The sequence below is a fragment of the Mustela nivalis genome (assembly GCF_964662115.1).
Source record: "Mustela nivalis genome assembly, chromosome: 8".
NCBI lineage: Eukaryota > Metazoa > Chordata > Mammalia > Carnivora > Mustelidae > Mustela > Mustela nivalis.
In genome coordinates, this window is record NC_139027.1 from 76,824,680 (window position 1) to 76,845,817 (window position 21,138).

General features: G+C 54.6%; 1 protein-coding gene and 2 long non-coding RNA genes across 3 annotated transcripts; 1 reads left to right on the forward strand and 2 right to left on the reverse strand.

Annotated features, from left to right (window-relative positions):
• Window positions 1-1,045: 1,045 nt before the first annotated feature.
• On the reverse strand, window positions 1,046-2,793 carry LOC309870708. Its single transcript, XR_014314752.1, has 2 exons — window positions 2,561-2,793; window positions 1,046-1,681 (listed from the first exon to the last, which is right to left on the reverse strand). It is a non-coding gene; the product is annotated as an uncharacterized lncRNA (long non-coding RNA).
• Window positions 2,794-2,881: 88 nt separating this feature from the next.
• SIX3 (SIX homeobox 3) lies at window positions 2,882-7,121 on the forward strand. Its single transcript, XM_082743065.1, has 3 exons — window positions 2,882-3,788; window positions 5,654-5,813; window positions 6,196-7,121. Exons 1-3 carry the CDS (start codon window positions 2,980-2,982, stop codon window positions 6,283-6,285), a joined length of 1,059 nt encoding a protein of 352 aa, XP_082599191.1. The 5' UTR covers window positions 2,882-2,979; the 3' UTR covers window positions 6,286-7,121.
• On the reverse strand, window positions 6,381-7,431 carry LOC309870710. The gene is made up of 2 exons (XR_014314754.1): window positions 6,835-7,431; window positions 6,381-6,627 (listed from the first exon to the last, which is right to left on the reverse strand). It is a non-coding gene; the product is annotated as an uncharacterized lncRNA (long non-coding RNA).
• Window positions 7,432-21,138: the final 13,707 nt, after the last annotated feature.

Below are 21,138 nucleotides of genomic sequence, written 5' to 3' on the forward strand. Positions count from 1 at the left end.
CCCAGGCCAAGGCTGGGGACAGGGGTGTCGCCGAGCTGAGTCGCAGCCCCACTTGCCTCAGTTCTCCTTGAGTGGTGACGGTTTTCGATTTCAGCACTTTCGGCAGAGCCCGCGCGCGGCACCTGCCCAGGCTCCCTCCGGGGCTAGCTAGGCAGCGGCGGGGAGAGGCCGAGTCGCCCCCACCCGGAGGCGGGGGTTGTGGGGACGGGGAGGGGACTGGCTGGGTTCACCCGCCCGCCCGGCGCCTGGGTCCTCGGCTCCAGGGGATGCAGTTTCGGGGTCACGAGCTGCTTTCAAAAAGTTGAACACAATATTCGGAAACCCACCCGTAGGAATTCTCCCCCCACACGCGGCACAATACCCACTCCCTCCCCTTTTTCATTCCTTCCTCCCCCGCTTCCTCCTCCTGCCCCTTCCCCCTCCCACCCCTCAGCCTATAATCCTTCCCCTACCAGAGAAAGGGATCGGGAAGAAAAGATGAAGCGTCTGTTTTTGTGTCCCAACCTTAGGGCTCTTTCTAGGCCCGCTGTGAACGACCGCCCAGAGCTTCGAAGCTGAACGGAAAAGGACTCACGGTCGGGAGCAAGCTACTTGGAGGGGAGAGATCACCCAAAGTGGGCCTTGGCGGGTCTTCCTTTTGAGCGAATATTTCCCTGCCTCAGTCATTGGGTTTAGGACCAGCGACCCTCGGCTGCCAGGGGCGGAGCAGGCGGGTAGCGGGCGTCCTCTCCCAACCCAGAGCCTCCCGGCCAGAGTAGAGCCTCCGCGGTAGCTCGCCCTTCTCTGCACAGGAGGCAGGGCTCTGCGGGAGTCAAGGCCTAGCAGGACCTGAGCTGGGGTTTAGGAGTGGGACACTCACAGCCCCAGTCACGTTAAGTTTCCTATTTAAATTCTTTCTCAATCTCTTTCTCTCCTCCCTCATTGAGATCTCCAAAGTGGTGTGGACTCGGTGCCTCGCCCCCAGATCTGCATCGGAATGTAGAAAAGATCTTTTTTTTTTTAAGAGTTTTGAATTCCTCAATGATTTTTCTTCTGGAAAGGCAGCTTAGGATAATTATTTCAGCTTTATTGAGGGCAGATTAGTTGAAGTCTGGACGCTGCGTTTCAATACGCGTTGTACACGGGCCGACAATGTGGGCATTGTTGGCTACTGTGTGTGAACTCATTCAAAATATACACTTTTTAACACCAAACCGAGTCTTGTCTAAATATACACAGTGCTCAGGGGAAAGACGTCTCTGACCCTGACAAATCTGCGTAAATCACACTTCCATAGTTACAGAAGCCTCACAAAGGGAGGCCCGGCTAAAGATGCTGATTACATCTTCTTAAAAGCAATATACCTTAGAATAAATACCCATACCGGCCCTGGATCGGGGGATGGTTGCAGTGGCCAGAGGGAGGGAGGGCTCTCTCTATTCTATGGGCCCTTTTGGGGTTTGTTTTAGGTTTGTCATGTTACTGTGCTTAGATAAAATAGGTTTTGTTTTTCTTTACAATATGAGCAAACACACAGTGTTCAGGCCTATCTGCTTCTTTGAGGAATCCTCCAAAGTTTGAGTGTCCTTCTGGGGCTTGTAGGCAGGTCCAGAGTTCCTTGGAGGAGTAGGAGTCATGGGCTTGTCAGGGGGGCTCCAGAGGGTTCCAGACTTCTCAGCTCCATGGGGGACACAGTTAAAGTCTGGGGTGGGGAACAAAGAAGTGGCTTGCTTTTCAAGATAAAAAGAAGTGTACTGTTATTTTTACTGGTATTTAAAAATACAGAGCAATAGGGGAAATCAAGGCTCCTTGACCAGGGGTAGAGTAAAGGGAAGTGGGTGAAATCCAATGCAGACGAATTGGGATAAATGTAGCCAATGGTCACACATGGAAAAGACCAGAGCAGCTTCTGACACCCTGAGTCCTGAGCTCGGGCTCTCAGGTGTTAGATGCCCCCCAAAATCCGGAAACCCAGGAGCAGCAGAAAGGGTCAGCTTGTGGTGGGCCCCATGATTTCATCTCTTCTTTCTTCCTCGCCACTATTAGTGCTCACATAGGCAGAAAGAGGTAGCCCGACGTGCACACCATGTGCAAACTGTGCCTGCTTAGCCAGCCCTTGGCCTCTCCTTGAGGGCTGGCCCTCGGCCTTCCTTCCTCATGGGGAGCCTCTTACTTCCCAAGAAAATCCCCCCTTTAATTGCTCATCCCATTCAACAACTCTCGGTCCATGGCCTTTTGAATTTCTGGATCAACTTCTTTGGGGAAGAGGGAAGAAGGGAGCTCAGAGACATAGAAAGAGAGGGGGGGAGAGAGAGAGAAAAAAAAGAGAGAGATAAAGAGGGGGAAGTGCCGAGATTAAGAGTTGCAAAGATTAAAAAAAAAAAATCTCTTTCTCCCCCTTCTCCCTCTCTCCTCCTCTCCCCCTCCCCCCCACTCTGGCTAAGTGGTAAAACCGTCCTTACGTTCTCGGTATTGATTGGCAGGGCTGACAGTGATTGGCAGCGGTTGCCGTGGCAACGCCACAACGACACGCCGCAGACCAATAGAAAAGCGAAACAAAATGTTTCAATGCTGCACTCACTGTGGATTTAGGGGAGATATTATGAGGCTGTTGTCATTAGGGCGATTGCTGTGGAATCGCTGAATCTTGACTCGGCGGTGGTTGGCTCTCGCTCTTCTCTCTCTCTCTCTCTCTCTCTCTCCCTCACCCTCTCCCTCTCTGTCTCGGGTTCTCTCTCTGCGCGCGCGCACCGGGCCGCTCTCCTTCCTCCCTCTCTATGTGGCTGCGCGGGTGTGTGTGTGTGTGGATGTGTGTGGGGTGTGGGTGTCCCTTACGCCCTTCCTCCTCCCCCTCCTCCTCCTCCTCCTGCTCCCCCCTCCTTTCCTTCTCCTCCTCCCCCCTCTCCTCTCCCTCCTCCTGGTCCTCATCGCCCCTCTCCTCCTCTTCCTCCCCTCTCTCTTCCTCTCCCTGAATTTTCTCCTCTCCTCTCAGGTCAGTCCATGGTATTCCGCTCCCCCCTAGACCTCTATTCCTCCCACTTCTTGTTGCCAAACTTCGCCGATCCTCATCACCGCTCCCTACTTCTGGCGAGTAGCGGCGGCGGGAACGGTGCGGGCGGCGGCGGCGCGGGCGGCGGCGGCGGCGGCGGCGGGAACTGTGCGGGAGGCGGCGGTGCTGGCGGAGCAGGCGGCGGCGGCAGCGGCGGCGGCTCCAGGGCCCCCCCGGAAGAGTTGTCCATGTTCCAGCTGCCCACCCTCAACTTCTCGCCGGAGCAGGTGGCCAGCGTCTGCGAGACGCTGGAGGAGACGGGCGACATCGAGCGGCTGGGCCGCTTCCTCTGGTCGCTGCCCGTGGCCCCTGGGGCGTGCGAGGCCATCAACAAGCACGAGTCGATCCTGCGCGCGCGCGCCGTGGTCGCCTTCCACACGGGCAACTTCCGCGACCTCTACCACATCCTGGAGAACCACAAGTTCACCAAGGAGTCCCACGGCAAGCTGCAGGCTATGTGGCTCGAGGCGCACTACCAGGAGGCCGAGAAGCTGCGCGGCCGCCCGCTTGGCCCGGTGGACAAGTACCGCGTGCGCAAGAAGTTCCCGCTGCCGCGCACCATCTGGGACGGCGAGCAGAAGACGCATTGCTTCAAGGAGCGGACTCGGAGCCTGCTGCGGGAGTGGTACCTGCAGGACCCCTACCCCAACCCCAGCAAGAAACGCGAACTGGCGCAGGCCACCGGCCTCACTCCCACACAAGTAGGCAACTGGTTTAAGAACCGGAGGCAGCGCGACCGCGCCGCGGCGGCCAAGAACAGGTCAGTGGCGGGCCCGCGGCCTGGCTACCGTTTCTGGGGCCCGGGAGGGAGACAGGGGTTGAAATAGGGGCGAATGGGGCAGGGTGTCGATGGCTGCCGGGCGCGCGAGGAGCCGCGACCCCCTGGCCAGTTGGAGAAAGTTTCCGCTTGCCCAAACGGGCAGAAGAGGGACGGGGCAGTGGGATTCTTGACGACTTTGTCCGAGAAGGGCTTCGGGCAGGATGGAGAGAGAGAGAGAGAGAGAGAGAGAGAGAGAGAGAGTGTGTGTGTGTGTTTGAGGTCCTGAGTGCCCACAGTCCCTGGTCCCAGTCCTGGGAGCCCTAGCCCTGCCCTGCACCCGTGCCACCTGCTCAGCCCGTCCCCAGCTCCGCAATCCTCTGGAGCCTACAGACAGGGAAGGAAGGAAAGCCGCCCTTGCCATCTGGTTCTTATTTCTATGCACTGCAAAAACCCGGGGAAGGAATCCACAATGTCATGGAAAGGAAACTGAACCTGGGTCTCTGCCACAAAAGGAAAAAGGTCGGTGACCGCAGTGGAGCAGGCCTCGCCTTCAGCATTGCAAATGGGCTGCCCAGGAGCTGGACAACCAGGCTGGGAGTGGAGAGGCCTTGTGTATATGTGTGTGTGTGTGTGTGTGTGTGTGTACACGTGCACACAGGTGCCAGCCCTCCTGCCCCAGTCAAGGAGCACCGCCTTGGCCCACTAATTTGGGAAGCCACCAGGAGCAGGAAGAGCCTCACTGCCAGCACGTTGGCCACAAAGTCACAAAGTTGCCTGGGCTTGGCCAGTCAGCCCACTTGGGCCTGTTGGAGGTAGGGAGAAAAATAACTAGAGGAAAAGAGGAGGGAAGGGGGAAGGGAGAAAGTGGGGTGAAAGCCCTGGTAAGAAGCCTGCGTCCCTATCTGGCCTCTGAAGGCCCTGAGCCCGGTGTACCACAGGGAGCAGGGCCCCAACTGCTGACAGCTGCTAGGAGCTGGAGGCCAGGGCTGAGTTCCTGGAGTGAATGAGTGTTTGTGTTTAGGTGGTCCAGGCCTGAGCCCTGGGCCCTCTCACCTTTGCGCTGCAGAGCCAGTTTTTCGCCTGAGACGGGGGAATGCCCGGGACAGGGGGAAGCCTCCTTGTAGGAACTCAGAGACTCTAGGCCCCAGGCCGCTGATGCCTGCTGCGGCAAAGGGGCAGACGGAGACTGCTCTGCACCCCTTTCCTGCTGCTTTCTCTCCTTTCTCTGTTGCACTTCTTCCCTACTTTTTCCGCTTCCGGCTTCTACGTTCTCTCTGCCCCTGCTCCTGTGCTCAGCACGGGGATCCAGAGAGCCAACCCAGAAAGCGGGTCCTACTCCGCAGAGGCTGCGGGTGAGCAACCCGCAGCTCTCGGTGTGTTCGGGGGAGCTGGGGCAGGAGCCACTGCGGAGACCAGCCTCTCCCGGGCAGCCGGTTCAGTCTGAAGAGTCCCAAGGGGCTGGGGAGGAAGGAGCACCCTGTCCCTCGCGGACTTGTGCTGTTTCGGGATGCGGCAACCCGCGCTGTGCTCCCAGGCCTCCCCAGGCGGCCGGCCACGGGTCCTACCTCTCCTCGGCGGCCGGCTCCGAACTGGGAAGCCTTGGGAAGCTCCAGAGAGCCCCGGGGAGGAGAGACGCGAGTCAAGCGCCGCGCTGGGGGGCTCTGTGGCATTCAATGAGCAGTCGGGGGCTTGGAGGCAGGGGAGGGGAAGGGAATGAGCGCCGGGAGCCGAGTCGCGGGTGGTGGCCAAGGGCGCGCTGTGAAGGCTGGGGAGCACCGGCGGCCGCGGGCGCGGGGAGGCGGCTTGACTGAGCGGGGTGGCGGAGCCGCTGTGTCAGGGCTGGTGCCGCTCTCTCTCTCCCGCAGGCTTCAACACCAGGCCATCGGGCCGAGCGGCATGCGTTCGCTGGCCGAGCCCGGCTGTCCCACGCACGGCTCCGCAGAGTCGCCGTCCACTGCAGCCAGCCCCACCACCAGCGTGTCCAGCCTGACGGAGCGCGCGGACACCGGCACCTCCATCCTCTCGGTAACCTCCAGCGACTCGGAATGTGATGTATGATAGCCAAGGCCGCCCTCCTCCCCCTCCCCCTCCTTCCCCTCCTCCTCCTCCTCCTCCTCACCCTCCTCCTCTTCCTCTTCTTCCTCCTCCATCCCCAGAACAAACCGAAATCAGGATACACAATCATACACACACACACACACACACACACAAGTAAACACACACTTCCACCCCAGCCAAAAATATATAAAAACCAAGAAAAATAACAAATTAAACGCAAACTATCAACAACCCCAACCACCATCTACCAACACGGCCACCCCAAAGGACCGCGACGCCAACAGACAGTTACAAACGCTGATGTTGCGGGCAGAAAACATAAAAGAGGTGACAATTGTATACTTTCTAGGACAAGCACGGCTTCTCCTTTCGGTTCCCACGGACCCGGCACCCCACCTGCATGACGATTTATTTGTATCTGGGAAAATATTCTCTCTAGTTTAAACGATTTAAAAAGAGTCGACTATACAAAAACCGACCACCACCACGACGACAAGACGACAAAAGCAAAACAGACAAAAAAGAGAAAAAATAAAATAAAACCGCCATCTCCGTTCAGAATTTGTTAAAAAAAAAAAAAACTCCTTGAGAGGGAAATAGCAAATGTTTCTCGCCTTTTGTTGCTCGCTCTCTTTTTTCCTCTCTCGCTCTTCTTTCTTTCTCTGTTTTTAAGTCCAAGTATTGGTCAAACAAAATGCAATCTTCTGTTTTTTGTTCAGCAGACAATCATTTTCTTCGTAAGCACCTTTTTCTCTCCACTCTGTCACTGCCTGTGTGGGTACTGGTTATAAATGTGGAAAAAGAATAGTTATGACTGTAACAGATTTTTATTTTTATTTCAAAATTTTATATGAATTATGTATATCTTAATGATCGGTCATTTTCCCAGTTTGTAATATATGTGTAGAAATTGCCTGTATATGATATTTGCTTTCTCTCCTCTTCCTTTTGCATTCTCCTCCCCACCCCTTCCTGCCTCCCCACTCACCTGTCTCTTTCCTTTTCGGGGTTCCCCTCCCACTCGGTGTTCCTGGCGTCGACTTGGCAGTCAAGGCGTGGCGTGGCGGGCTGGGTTAGGAAGAGGGACCCCGTCGCTAGCGGAAGCGGAGAGTGAGACCGTAGTATTCTTATGCAAAAGCTATTTCAAGTATTTCTTAGCTGCTTTGGAGAAATCTCTCACTCCCCGTAGGGCGCTTTTACTGTTATCTTAACTGCGTGTTTATCTATATGTAAAAACTTTCTAAAGCAAATACAGTATTCTCCATTTTCTTATCACTCCCGGAGACTGGTGTTTTTGTCCGCCCCGGGGCACAGCCCGGGGTGCAGCGCCGGGCCTTCACTTCCCCTCCAACTATGCCACTGGAGCTGGGGCAGAATTTTAAGGCTGAGTAGAAGCTTTTTCCTGGAGGTGGTGAGGGTTGGGGGTGGGGGGTGGGAAGATGGGAACAGGCCCTTCGGAGGAGAACCGAAGCCAAGTCCGGAACGAAAGGCTCAGAGGGCACAGGGGGAGGGGGGCTCTGGCTGGTTTCTTCAAAAGGAGATGCCAGGCCGAGAGCTGCAGGAATTAGAGCCTGCGGCGGCCCTCGTGGGTCCTTGGGGGGTGTTTGGCATCTTCCAGTTGCTGTTGTTGTGTGTCTGTGTGACTTTTTTTTAACAGTAAACACACAAGGTCACCAAACCAACCATCCACCTACCCAGAGCACAGCCGACAGGTTTTGTCTTCTTTTTGCAGGGTGGAGTTGGGGGCAACCGTACTCAGGGCAGGGAGGGCAGAGAGAGCAAAGGAGGAGGTAGTCTGAGGAGTTTAGGGCCCGCAGTTGGGATGAACCTCCTCCTCGCCACCGGTGTTCGCGTCTGTGTGACTCTATGACTTGCCTTATGGATCTCGATCTCTCTCCTTGAAATTTCTTCCCGACTTTTGGAATCAACAGGAATCTCTCCAGCCCCTAAGACATATTCAGAGCTGGTTGACACTTGAAAACAAAAGCCAAAAAAAAAATCACCTTCTTTTGCTAGCCAGGTTCTCACTGGCCTCAGGCCTCCTTGTCCTGCCCAATAGCCCGCCAGTTCCCTGCCATGGTGTGACTGACCGTGCCTCTGCCACTCTGGGCCAGGCCAGCCGGAGCCCGAGGAGCCAAAGAGCTAATTTCAGAAAACTTGCCTTCACTTGAAAGTCCAATTTCCAGAGGCAGGCGGATTAGGGAGAAACGTGCATGGAATTTCACACTGGTTCCAAACTAAATTTGACTTCCGATTTCCTTTTGTCCCCATCTCCAGTCTCGCCATGGGGTTTACACAGGGCCTGGCCCGGGCGGAAAAGCCGACAGGCCCAGAGGTGCCCTGTGCGTGCAGATGGGGCCTTCTGCACCCAGGGTGAGCTTGCCTGGAGGGGAAGGTTTCTATGTGCATCCTGCCTTAGACCCAGGGCTTTCCATGGCCTTAAGAGCTTCCAAGTTCTAAGGCCTGGCGCACAGTGTCAGAATCTGCCTGCATTCACCATCTTGGGAAACATTCCTTATGATGCCACAGTTCAGGCAACATTGACCTGGGTGGCAGGAATATGGGGAGGATGCTGCTGGCTTCTTCCCAGAAGGGGCCTCTGTTCTAGTGCACAGAATGATGCCTGGGATGACAGGCTCTGTCCCTCACCTGCATTTTAAAATATATGTTTCAGACTTGCCCCAGAACTTGGGCCTGAAATCCAAAGAAGGGGTGGCCTCAGACAGCGCTGAGGCTCTGGATGGACCTACCCAGCTGACTAACTAGAATGGATTAGGGGAAGGACAGGGTGGCCCTGCTGGCTGGTGACTCCTGGAGGGGCTTTGACTGGTGAACCAGGGAGCAGATGCCTTTTTGTCTGGGGACAGAGGACAAACTTGTGGACTTAAAAAACCTCCTTCTCACAACATACCCGAGAAAGCAAGCAAGATCGGAGTATCCAGTACCCACTCCTACCTCTCCACTGCAGAAGACAAGCCATTCAACTCCATAACAGCCTTCAGCTTTGGGAAGCTAGGTTCTGCTACCTGCCTGTCTCGCTGTCACCTATCACTCTCCCTCATCTCCTGTGTTTCTGCTCGGGTCTGTACAAACATCCAAACTCAGCTCCAGGGTACTTGAAGGAGAGGTATGAGTACTTGTGATGAGTGGTGTGGATGTGCACAATTCCGAATGCTGGGTTCCCCCCATGCAGTTGAGGTCTGCATATAAAGGCATGTGTGTGTGCGTGTGTGTGTGTGTGTGTGTGTGTGTGTGTGATGTTTTATATACATGGGTATATAGTGTATCAGTGTGTGTCCAGTATGTGTGCTCTTTTATATTGCCTATATGGTAGGTATTTGTGTGTGATTTGGGCAGTTGATATTTACCTAGTTCGGCAAGAAATGGATCATGTTCAGCTATAGCGTGCTGTGTGTACAGGGCCTTTCCGTGCCGTGGACATGTGTTTTGTGGGTCTCCCTTCTGGTGGGTTCCCTTGTTCTACTCAACCCACAGATACGACTCCCAGGCTACACAGCCCTAACTGACCGTTCTCTGCCTTTAAGGAATGGGGACCAGGGGGTCACAGTCCTTATTCTTTGACCAGAGGCACAGGAGAGTTGGCTCTTTGGCTTCCCCAATTCATCCTTTACCCTGATCACTGAGGATATTACATTGGATTTGACCTCCGTCCCTTTAAACATGGAAGTGAGAGAAAAGAGGCCCCTTTCCAGCCCAATCTCTCCTTTTATGGGCTGCCTGCCCATTCTCTTTCTGGGTCCCTCAAAGCTCTGGCCAAGACAGTCAACATCCCAGGGGCAGTCAGGACAGAGCTCAAGGGTGAGACCTGATGGAAGTTCCTGCTGGCAGAGAAGCCAGCTCAGCCACTGAATGCTGCGGGCTGTGTCTTGGGAGAGTGTGTTCACTGGTATGTTCATTCTCATGAGCCATGAGTCAGGCTGGGTGATCAGGCCTCAACATTAAGCATCCACCCTCTCTGTCCAGCCCCAGGGCAGCCCATGGGTCAGCTCTCCTCCTTCTGGTGCTGCCCTGCTCTGGCACACACTACCATTCTCTGCACCCCTGCCGCACACACTCATGCCCCAGCAGGAGTGCTTGAAGTCTTCCCCTGTGTGTAGGCCTCTGTGTACCTGGACTGCCTACTCTAGGGATAAGGAGCTTGAAGAAGAGCAGCTGAACTGGGGTAGTGTCTTCATTCCTGCCTTCCTCAAAGAAAAACAATGGCAATCCAGAATTTGCATGGGAAAACTGAAGCCACGGAAAGGGAAGCAAAGCTGGAAAAATCTGTGCCAAAGTCGCTGGCGCCTAGAAGCTGCCTGCCTGAGGTTAGAAAGACCAATCCACCCCTTCCGGCCTACTCACCTCTTCTTCCTTGCACCCCTCCCCCCACCGGGAATTCTGCCCCCCCCACCCCGCCCCTCTTCTTGCCCTCTTCCAATCCTGCAGAATTGACTGCCCAGCACCAACACAGTTAATTATCCCAAGTGAGACATACAGCTGATTAAAATGAAATGACCTGGAAGCTGCCGTGACATGGGGTGGGGATTGCTGGTGGATAGTAGGAGTGAAGGCAACAACAGGAGCCTGGCTGTTTCAGGCTGGGACTCAGGTTGGAGGTGGTGGGAACAGCCAGGGATGGCCAGACTTTGGATGTGAGGAGGGCTACCAGGGAGGCGAGAGGGCCAGGCCCAGGCCTAGGTGGGTCAAGTTGAGGTGGACCGTGAACCCTACTGTGGGCTGTGGCAAAGAGAGGGACTCTCTCAGCTTCTTTGGGAAGGAGAACCGACCAGCCTGGCACATTTGAGACCTAGCCCATCGCTAGGGTCACTGGAGCTCGAAGCCCAGGCTCCAACCTGTGGCGCACATTGGGTGCACTTGGCCTCCCCCAACAGGGAATGACCCCCGTGTCTTCTCTGTCACCCTTTTTGTGCCTCCGTGGCCATCCAGGTCCCCACCTAGGTCTTTGTTTGGCTGTCCCCTGGAGAACCAGCTGCTGCTTCGGGTTCTTTTCCAGGTCCCTCACCAATCCCCAGCCCTCCCAGGCACTGTGGATGAGATGCTGAGCCCTCTGGGGTGCACGGGCCCCCAGGTCCTAAGGCCTGCCCAACTCCCCACAGCCCCAAGGCCTTCCAGCCCCAGCTGAGTGGAGCCTCCCCTGTCTCAGTGTGTAAGCCCGGCAGCCCTCTGGCCCAAGGAAGGGCAGGAGGAAGGCCAGGAGGAGGGGAGCAGTGCTAGCCAGCTCCAATTTCTCCGGTCAGCTGAGCACAACTTTCCATTCGAGTGTATTCATGCAGCGGCTGATTGAGCTCTGCAGTAGCGGGCGGGGCTCTGCGGGGGCAGGCAGGCAGGCCCAGGCTACACCATACACTCACACCCACTCAGTCATACACAACTACATCCCTCCACTCACAGGTGATGCACACACCTCACCCCAGGCCATTTCACTGTAAACCCAATATAGGCTTTCCCTTATATACCCACTGGCCCCCAGAGCATTTTCCCAGTGCCCGCAGATCTCCTTCCTGACACAACAGAGGACCCCTTTCAGATTTCCTCTGTGCTGATTCTACATCGGTCCTCAGACGCCAACACAAGAACACACCATCCTCCCTTTCCCAGTCTCTAGGGCTGTACTCTCCAAATTGCACAGATGCACACGCAAACATGCTCCATCTCACAACTGCACCCTCGACAGAGCTGTGCACACCAGACAAGAAACACGGGTCTGCATAAGATGGCATTAGCACCAATCGACATTTAGTGTGTCATCTGCTACATGTAATGGCTGGGGCTCGCCAAAAGTTCGCATACAAGGAAGGGAGCAGATAAGCAATAAATACAGTCAGGTTCGCTCAGAGAACACAGCCACTGCCCATCCACCAAAACAAACTCAGGAGGGTACGCAGAGGAAGCCTTCAGACACATGGCATGTGAGAGCCAACCCAAAGATATAATGGAAATGTTCCCCAGAGGCTCTTCAACTCCCAAACCACATTGCCTGACTCTAGGCACTTGGAGGCCACCCATTAGCCCAACCTCTACTCACTCTGGCACTTGTGCATGCAAACACACACACACACACACACACACACACACACAAGCATGCGCACCAGGAGGCTGGGGCTCCAAAGAAGATGGGCGGAGAACTAGATAAGCACCTTCAGGGAAACATGGCTAATCTTGGAAGCAGTCAGGAAATGGGGAGGGGGGTCCTCCATTTTATAATCCACCCCAAAATGCTCAGGGACATTCTTTTTGCTGAGCAAGAAAGTAAGGGAGGATATAGAAAAGGGAAAGAAGTCACAGAGAAGGGATAAAAGCAAAAGGAGAAGAAAGAGAAGAGAGAAGGAAGGCAGGGTTGAGACCCAAAGCAGGAAGAAAAGGAATAGGAAGGGTGGGCGAACATGGGGAGCAGCTACTTCCCGGCTTCAAACGGGGAGGACCAAGCCCAGGGACAAATTGGTCTTCCAAAAAATTGCCCCTAGGGAGCTCACTAACTGATGGAAGGTTTAGTAACCCGGAAAGTGAGCTGAGGGCTGCAAGTGTGCGAGGTGGGGGCAGAACGGCCACTCCCCTGGGGGCTGGGGGGCACCGGCAACTTCCTCTGCCCAAAAGAGACCAACCCAGAACGCACCCCACCCGCACTCATCAACAACATCCCCCACCTCCCCACCCCTGCACTCCCAGAGACTCCCACAGGCGACTTCCCTCACAGGACACACACAGCCTCCCCTCCTCACAAGCACACAACGCCCCGCGCAGTAGACACTAGTCCAGCGTCCCTCTGATCAGAATAGAGGCCGGTCTGCCCGCCAGGTGATCTCTCTCCACTTTTACAAATAAGCCATGACTCTCGCCGATTTATATACGCACTCTTTTTGGAAAAGGAAAGGGCCTTAAGCGGCAGGAGTGTAACCCTTCAGACACTGAGAACTTTACCGAGTGCGCTGGCAAGAAAGAAAGGCACAGGGAAATCTACATCTGCCTGCCTTGCCCCGCCCGGGGTTGGGTGGGGGACGTCTCTCTGCGGGAGGACGGAGATGGTAGTGGGGCTGGGGTCGCTGTAGATCTGGTAATACCGGCTCCCCTTCTCCCCTTGGAAAAGGTGAGGCTTGGGGCCAGGGAGGAGTTCTTGGATCTCTGGAGGTGAAGGCAGGAAGAGTGTGGGCGGTCCGGGAACCTAAACATGTCTCAAGGGCGGCGGCGAGGCCCAGAGGTGAGCGAGAGCCCGAGCTGCAAGTGTGGGAGGCAGGCCCCTGGGGCGGGGGTCTGGGAGGATGCCGACTCGGCTCGGTGGGTGTGCGCTCCCCGCGTCCCGGCTCCGCCCCCTCTGCCTCCGCGGCGCTCTGGCGCTGGGCCTTTGTCCCCGCTTCCCTAGCTCGGACTCCGTCTTTCTTCTTTCAGGCCGCTGGGAGGCGCTGTGGCCCAAGCCCCAGCCTCCCCCCGGCCGGATTCCCCGCTCCTCCGGCCGCGCGGCCTTTCCCCACCAGGGTCCCCCGCGGTGCTAGGCCGACCCGGGCGAGAGACGGGCTGGTGCCTGGGGACGGCCTGGAGCCCTTCCAGGACAGCAATGCCTTTAGCTTGTTGGATTTTGAGATGACTATTTACCATTATAACTAATTTGCGACCATTATTAAACAGAAATTCTTAATGACTGATCGCTCTGCTAATTACGGGCGTGCGCGCCTCTGGCTCCGCCGCCCGCGCCCCGCGCCGCTGCCTCCTGCCTGCCCCCACCTCGTCCGGGAGGCACTGGCTCTGCGGGGCCGGGCCAGACTGCGAGAAGGACGGACCGAAGAGGATGGAATCCAGACCCCCCACTGACGTCTCTGAGCTGGCGGCTGCCCTGATGACACGCGAAGGGGAAAGCGAAGCTCAGAGAGGGCCATGACTTGGCTCCTGTCACACAGCCACACTCCCTACCTTCATACACTCGGCTACACCCGTCTGTCCGGTGCCCCCCTCCCGTCTTTCTCGCTCGTGTGCTCCCTGTAAGCTGCGCAAATACTTTACAAAGATCCTGTTTTTGAGCGCGCAAGATAAGGCAAATTTGAGAGAAGGGAATGGGAGGGGGCGGGAAGCGGCCGCCTCGGGCTCTGCCTGTCCGGGCCCACATTCTCGCTCGCTCGCTCCTCCACTTGCGGCTTCGCTAGCATTTGGCCCCGACCGAAACGCACCTCCCACAGGGACTGGACCCAAGGGCCGCCCTGGGCAAGGAGCCGCAGTACACGCTGGCAGGCCTCTGAAGGCTAGAAGATGAGCAGAGATTTCAGCGGGCTCTTCTCCCAGACTGGACTAAGTCCCAAGTGCACTGGCAACTCTTACCAGTGCTTGGGACTCCACGGTGTGTATGTGAGAGTGAAGTGTATGTATACGTGAGCTTTGTTGAGTGTGCGGAGACTGCTGTCCGGATTCCTATGAGATACAGGAGAAATACTGACTTCATGACCTCGGACACATCCACCTGCACCTGTGCCTGAGGGGGGAGGGGACAGGGTCCAGACCAGATAGGTGCTTGTGAATAACAATACATTCAACCTAGTCCAAAAATAGGAACATAGGGAGCAGGTTAAGCCTCCCCTTCAAGTTATTCATAGTCTAGTGAACAGTCCAAGTCATCACTGAAAAACAAACAAATCCATTGTAGTTGCATACAGAGTGTTTCTGAGAGTGGGAACTTCAAGATTCCTGTAGGAACAGGAAGGGCTTCTCAGAATGATGAACTGGATTGCCTGGAGGAGGTTCCAGGCTGGCACAGAGGGAACAAAGGCATGGAGAAGGATTGGATTCCAGAGCAGTGCAGTGTGCTTAGTGCCTGGTGTCTAAGTAGGCTGGTAATGGGGTCTGGGAGAGTGGGGGACTGCTCCAAGGTCAGGCAAGTTGTGTGGCCTGGATCCCACGGACACTGGGGAGCCAGATGTGGCTTTATGGAGAGGTAAAGTGGTTATATCCATGCCTCTGCTTCAGAACTTTGGGTGGAAGTTGCAGACAGGAAGGTGGGTTACAAGGCTATTTCCAAAGAGCAGGCAAGAAGTGAGGGGGGATTGAGCTAAGGCTGCAAAACCAGTTAAAGACATTCCCAAGGGGAAATGGGGAAGAACTTGACCAGCTGAAGACTTATGGGCCCCCTGATGACGTGATTTCAGAGTTTGCCTGCTTTTCATGGATCTGTGACTTTATCCCAGATCTCATCCCCTGACCCCCAGTTCCTCCAGAAGCACCATGCCCTTCAGGGTCTTCTAAGGTTCACACCTGCTCCTTGGAGGGGTCTGTCAGTGGACCCCAAGAACCAATCAGACCAGTGCACCTTGTTGGGAAACCCAGCATAGCCATGTCTCCTCCCATGTCCCCTACATTCTACTTTAGTTCCCCTGGCTGCCCAGTGACACCCTTTCTGAGTGGGCGCTGGGAAAAGGGGGGAGGGAGGGAAGTTCGAGTCTTAGGTCCCAGGCCTGAAGGGTCCTGGACGAGTGGCGGGAGTGACCGGATGGGGATCAGCACCCTGGGTGAATGGGAGTGTGACCCGCGCGAGGGGTCCCTGAGGGTCAGAGATAAAACAAGGGACCCAGGACCCGCGCGCCCCTGGCCACGGCTGGAGAGTCTTCGTCTTAGCGCGACTGGCTCTGTGCAACTTCCATGCACGCAGCCTCCTGCAAACTGTTTCTGCGTCCTCCTCGTCGCGGCCTCCCGGGAAGGGAGGCAGCCCAGCGCTGGGGTGTTCTGTTTGAGCCTTTGGGACATTAAGGAAGGCTTTCCAGGCTGCAGCAGGCAATTCCACAACGGAGGAGGCTTCGGCTCCAGAGCATCCAGGCAGCTTAGCCGTCTCGTTATTGGACGCAAACTCGGGTTTAGAAACCCGGAGAAATGGGGTGAGTTTAAGTCCAACTCGGGTTTCTCCGCGCCGAGTTCCGAGGTTCTTCCATTGCACCTCGCGGCCTTTCAGATCTGCTCCTCGCGACCCGGGCAAGTCTGCGCGATTGGGTGTCGGCGCCCGCGCGTGTCTACTGAGGGTGTGTAGCTGGATGTGACAGGTGTCAGGGAGCAAGACCGGGAAGTCTCAGCTTCCAGACTCGCTCTCACGTCCTCGCCTGAGTTGTGAGTGGGAAAGCTCTGTTCCTGGACTTGACCCTGTCTGCAGCTGCAGAGAGAGCAGGAATGGGGGAGGGAGGTCTGGATCCATTCTCCCAGGGGGTGGCACGGTAGGGGTAATGCAGAGAGGGGAGCGCGTCCGGGGATCGAGGCTCCCAGTCCCTCGAGAAGTTTCCAGACACCACGTTAGGAGCTTTTATGAGCAGGACACCAGGGAAAGGCTCCTCTTCCGCCTCCGGGAGAGCCTGGCCGAGGCACTCAGCCCTCCACGGCGTCGGAAGGGTTACCCTTCGGCTCTCTAGCTGAGCGCCCAGGCGAGAGTAAAACCAGGTCCGCGGCGGGAAGCGGCGCGCTGTGCGCCATTGGCGGGTTTTTGCTGCCACCTCGCGGCGGCGACGCGCAGCGGCCCAGTTCTCTGCGCCCCGGGCTCTGGATGTGCAGGCCGCAGGCCACAGGGATTCACCCTAGGGCCCTTTCCTTTCCCGTTGGGTTTTCCCCAGCACCTCTTACCCAGGGTAGCCTCTTTCTGCTCTTAAAGGGACCTTCGATGGACCAAGCCCTGTTTTATACCAAAATCCACGGTCTTGCGTCTGTAGGACTTTCCATCTTGACTTGAGGGTTTTGGGTTCACCTGTCTAGCTTGTACGGTTCTCTTAAACGATTTGATGCCACAGCCAACGCTTTCTTTCTCCTGCAGATGCCTCCCGGTCTCCTACAGATGGCGTGTGGGGCTCTGCTTCCACCATGGTGACCTGTGTTGGAGAAGCCATACCCACTTGGCACCTACTCTTCCCTTCCACTCAGGTGGGAAGGGGTGCTGGGTGCTGAGCTGTTTTCTTGGGCTGCTCCTGATGGTAGAGGCACTGCCTTTCTCTGAACAGCATGGCCAACTTTGGCTAATGTATTGAGTAGCATGGCAAAAGGTCAGACATAAAAGGAGGCTTTGGAATCATTTTCTTTCCCATTCCGAGAGATCAGGAACCTAAGACTTAGGGTGGCTCCATCTCTGGCCTTAAGCACACAGCTAGTTAGGTGGTCTGTAACTCAGCAGAGTTCTGGACACTGATTCAAGGAGGCAGGCCTCCAATGCCAGGTGATTCCCAGAAGGGTGGGTGGTGAAAGGGTGTAAGCAGGAGGAGCCTTTTCCTTTTATTCTCATAAGGGTAATTTGCGTGCCCTGTTCTCCCTTATGCAGTGTAAATACAGATCCCCACTCTCTTCTCTACAAGCCCAGAATTCTGAAAGGTTTGTTTGGGCTTGTTTGTTTGTTATACTTGCTGCCAAAACTATTTGGCAGCGAAACCTGAGCTAAACTGATGTGAAGCTATTTATAGCCCTCATTGACCTCACTTGGCAGGGATATCAGATGTTTCACTGTAGAAATATTAATGTGCTGGATTACAGGTACAGCTCTGTCCCCTCTGGGGTAGTACTGAATAATGTGTACTATAAGTAGGATTGTATGTACTTCCCCGAAATCTCCAGAATTCTGAATTCCCGAACACTTCTCACCCCAAGGTTTTGGGAAAGCAAGTGGGGTCCATTGGGTTGAATGTGTATATTCTCAGGATAAAGAGAGTCGTGGTGGGAGAGGAAATTGGAAGAGTTGCAATGTGAATCATGGAAGTGGAGAAACCATGAAGGGTCAAGTCCACAGGAAGGCTTCGGACCAGAGTCACGGGGCCAGTGCTGCAAAGCTGGTGGCATCCCAGACAGCCCAAGGGCCTGGAGTCTTGATTTCTACACACGCTGGAGAAGACAGATACATCTTGGCTCCTGGCATTAGGGGTGAGAGGAGCCTCAGAGGCATCTGGGAAAATGTATCTTTCTGGATGTCTTCCTGCCATTTACCTGGAGGACTACCCAGGCCCAGGCCCCTGTCTCCAAACGCCCTTTCTCTTCCCTGGCACATCCAAGCCGCGTGTCAGTTTCTCCTAGACATTCCATGGTGGTTTGGGCGGCTGGCTCCTAGACCAAGTTTGGTCCACCACAAACTGAGTGTGCTGTCTCATGAAGTTCCAGGTTATCTCCACCGAGGGAGGAGATCCAGGCCTCCTACGGCGATCTGTGCCAACTCCAGCACAGCTTGGAGGGGGCTTGGAGGGGGCTTGGAGGGGGCTGGGTGATGTCCATACCCGCACTGTGGTCTTATAGGTGACCCTCCAGATAGCTGTTGAATGGCTTGAGCCTGGACTCCATCCTGCCTGCCCTTCTGCAACAGGAGTCAGAGTTTCCAGAAGAAGATGGGCTTAAGACAGGGTGGATCCAGGGCTCCTGGGTGTCTCTGTTGTTAAGTGCCTGACTTCAGCTAAGGTCATGACTCCACCGTCCTGGGATCAAGCCCTATATCTGGCCTCCCTGCTCAGCAGGGAGCCTGCTTCTCCCTTTCTAGCTCCCCCATGGCTCGTGTTCCCTCTCTTGCTATCTCTCTCTGTCATAAATACATAAAATCTTTAAAAAGCAAAAGGGGGGGCACCTGGGTGGCTCAGTGGGTTAAGCTTCTGCCTTCTGCTCAGGTCATGATCTCAGGGTCCCGGGATCGAGCCCTGCATCGGGCTTTCTGGAGCCTGCTTCCTCCTCTCTCTCTGCCTGCTGCTCTGCCTACTTGTGATCTCTCCTCTCTCTCTCTCTGTCAAATAAATAAATAAACAATCTCAAAAAAAAAAAAAAAAAAAAAAAGGAAGGCATGGCAGATCAGCCTTCTCTGCTCCCTGGTTGGGGACCACCTGGGAAGCTCAGTGCTGATAGGCTGGGTGAAGACGAAGGCCTGGGATGGACAAGAGGCTGCGTCTTTCTTCTTCTCATTCTTAGTCTTGGATGGTTGGTCTGAGGGTAATACTCACAGCCTAGTCAAGGCCCTGTGGGACTATCCTTTGGCCAGTGGACAGCCCCCCACCAATAATAACAGGAACATAAAATTTTCTTTTTCACTCAAGTGGGAACTACTCCTCTGGAACTACTACTACTACTCCTCTCCTCCTCCTCCTCCTCCTTCTTCTTCTTTTTAGATTTTATTTATTTATTTGATAGGGAGAGATCACAAGTAGGCAGAGAGGCAGGCAGAGAGAGAGGGAGAAGCAGGCTCCAGAGAGCCTGATGCAGGGCTCGATCCCAGGACCCTGAGATCATGACCTGAGCAGAAGGCAGAAGCTTAACCCACTGAGCCACCCAGGCTCCCCCACCCCCAATTTCTAAAAAAAGATTTTATTCATTTATTTGAAAGAGAGAGAGGGCATGAGAGGGGTGAGGGTCAGAGGGAGAAGCAGACTCCCGTCTAGACGGGGAGCCCAACACAGGGCTCGATCCTGGGACTCTGGGATCATGACCTCAGCCTAAGGCAGATGCTCAAACAACTGAGCCACCCAGGCGCCCCTGGAACCCTTCTTAGATGAGGGAACAGTCAGAAGGATTGAACTGAAGGAAGAAATATTCAAGGCCTGAAAACGTTTTGTTTCTTAGAAAGTTGTGGCAGAAAGACGCATAACATAAAATCTACCATTTAAACCATTTTAAGTGTACAGTTAGTCTGCCATATTTAGTACATTCATGATGTGCAGGCATCTCCACTGTCTAGTTCTAGAATATTCTCTTCACCCCAAAAAGAAACCTGTACCCATTAAACCCCATACACAATTGTTCCCGTGGTCCCCTTGCTCTCTCCCCTGAGCCCCTGTTAACCAGTCAGCTACTGTCTGTCTCTATAGATGAACATATTCTGGACATTCCAGACAATGAGACTCCTACTCTATGTGGCCTTAGGTATGTGACTTCTTTCACTTCGCATAGTGTTTTCAAGATTCATCCACTTTATGGCATGTCTCACACTTCATTCTTTTTATGGCCGAAAAATATCCCGTATATGGATATACCACATGTTATTTATTCATCAGTTGATGAAAGGGGGTTTCACCTCTTCCCAGGGGGTCGTTGAGATAAGGGGGGAGGACTTGAAGGTACCCCCACCTCATGCATGGGGCCACCCCAGCCTGCAGATAACCTGTATTTTAGCCTTAGAAAGAGAAGTCATCTGGGCTGAGTATACTCAGTTGTTGTAGTTTTCAGGGTCCTCCTCCCTAACACACATCCTGCACCCCTCCTTATTTCCCAGTATGTCCATTCAGGATGGTTCTAACTTGATGCTGGATGGAAAGAAGAAATTAAGATCGAACACTGCTAGGACGGGAGACAGGGTATCTGCAGGCACTTGGAGCCAGGGAGCTGGTGACTGACCGGGCTGGGGGGCGTGTTTGCTGCAGGGTCTGCCTGGAGTGGGGGAATGCTGGCCGGATGAGAGCAGGAGGTTGCATGTCCTCCTCTGTCCTGGGGCTCCCGGTGCCTTTTCCCTCTTCCATTTATCACGTGGCCAAGGGGAAGATGCAGGCTTCTTCTTCCGAGGAAAGAAGAGACTTGGTTCAAGATGCTCCAAACTTCAAAAACCAAAAAAGGTCTTTTTCAAGGACGTCTGTAATTCTGCAGAGATTAGATCTCTGACTCAGGTGCTCAACTGACCTTTAGGTTAGGGCCAGGTCTCATTCTTTTTTTTTTTTTTTCAGGATTTATTTACATATCTGAGAGAGAGAAAAGGAGCCGGTGGGGGGGGGGGGAGTGGGCAGAGAAAGAGGGATAAGCAGACTCCGGCTGAGCAGGGAGTCTGACACAGGGCTTGATCCCTTGACTGCTAAGACCATGACATGAACCAAAATCAAGTGTTGGATCCTTAACCGACTGAGCCACCCAAGTTCCCCTCCTCATGATTTTTTATTGAAATACAACTGACAGATGACATTATATTAGCTTCAGGTGTACAACATGATTCAATATCTGTGCACATTGCGAAATGATCACAATACCTCTAGATAGCATCCATCGCCATGCACAGTTACAAATTGCTTTTTCTTGTGATGAGGACTTCCAGCTCTCAGTTTTTAAAAAAGATTTTGTTTATTTATTTGACAAAGAGACACAGCAAGAGAGGGAACACAGCAGGGGAAGGGATGAGGGAGAAGCAGGCTCCCTGTTGAGCAAGGAGCCCAATGTGGGGCTGGATCCCAGGACCCCAGGGATCATGACCTGATCCAAAGTCAGACACTTAATGACTGAGCCACCCAGGTGCCCCTGCCTTATTTCTTTTAAGCATCCCAGCATCCTGGCCATCATCATCTTTATCCCCATTTTACAGGTGAGGACGTTGAGGGGCTGAGAG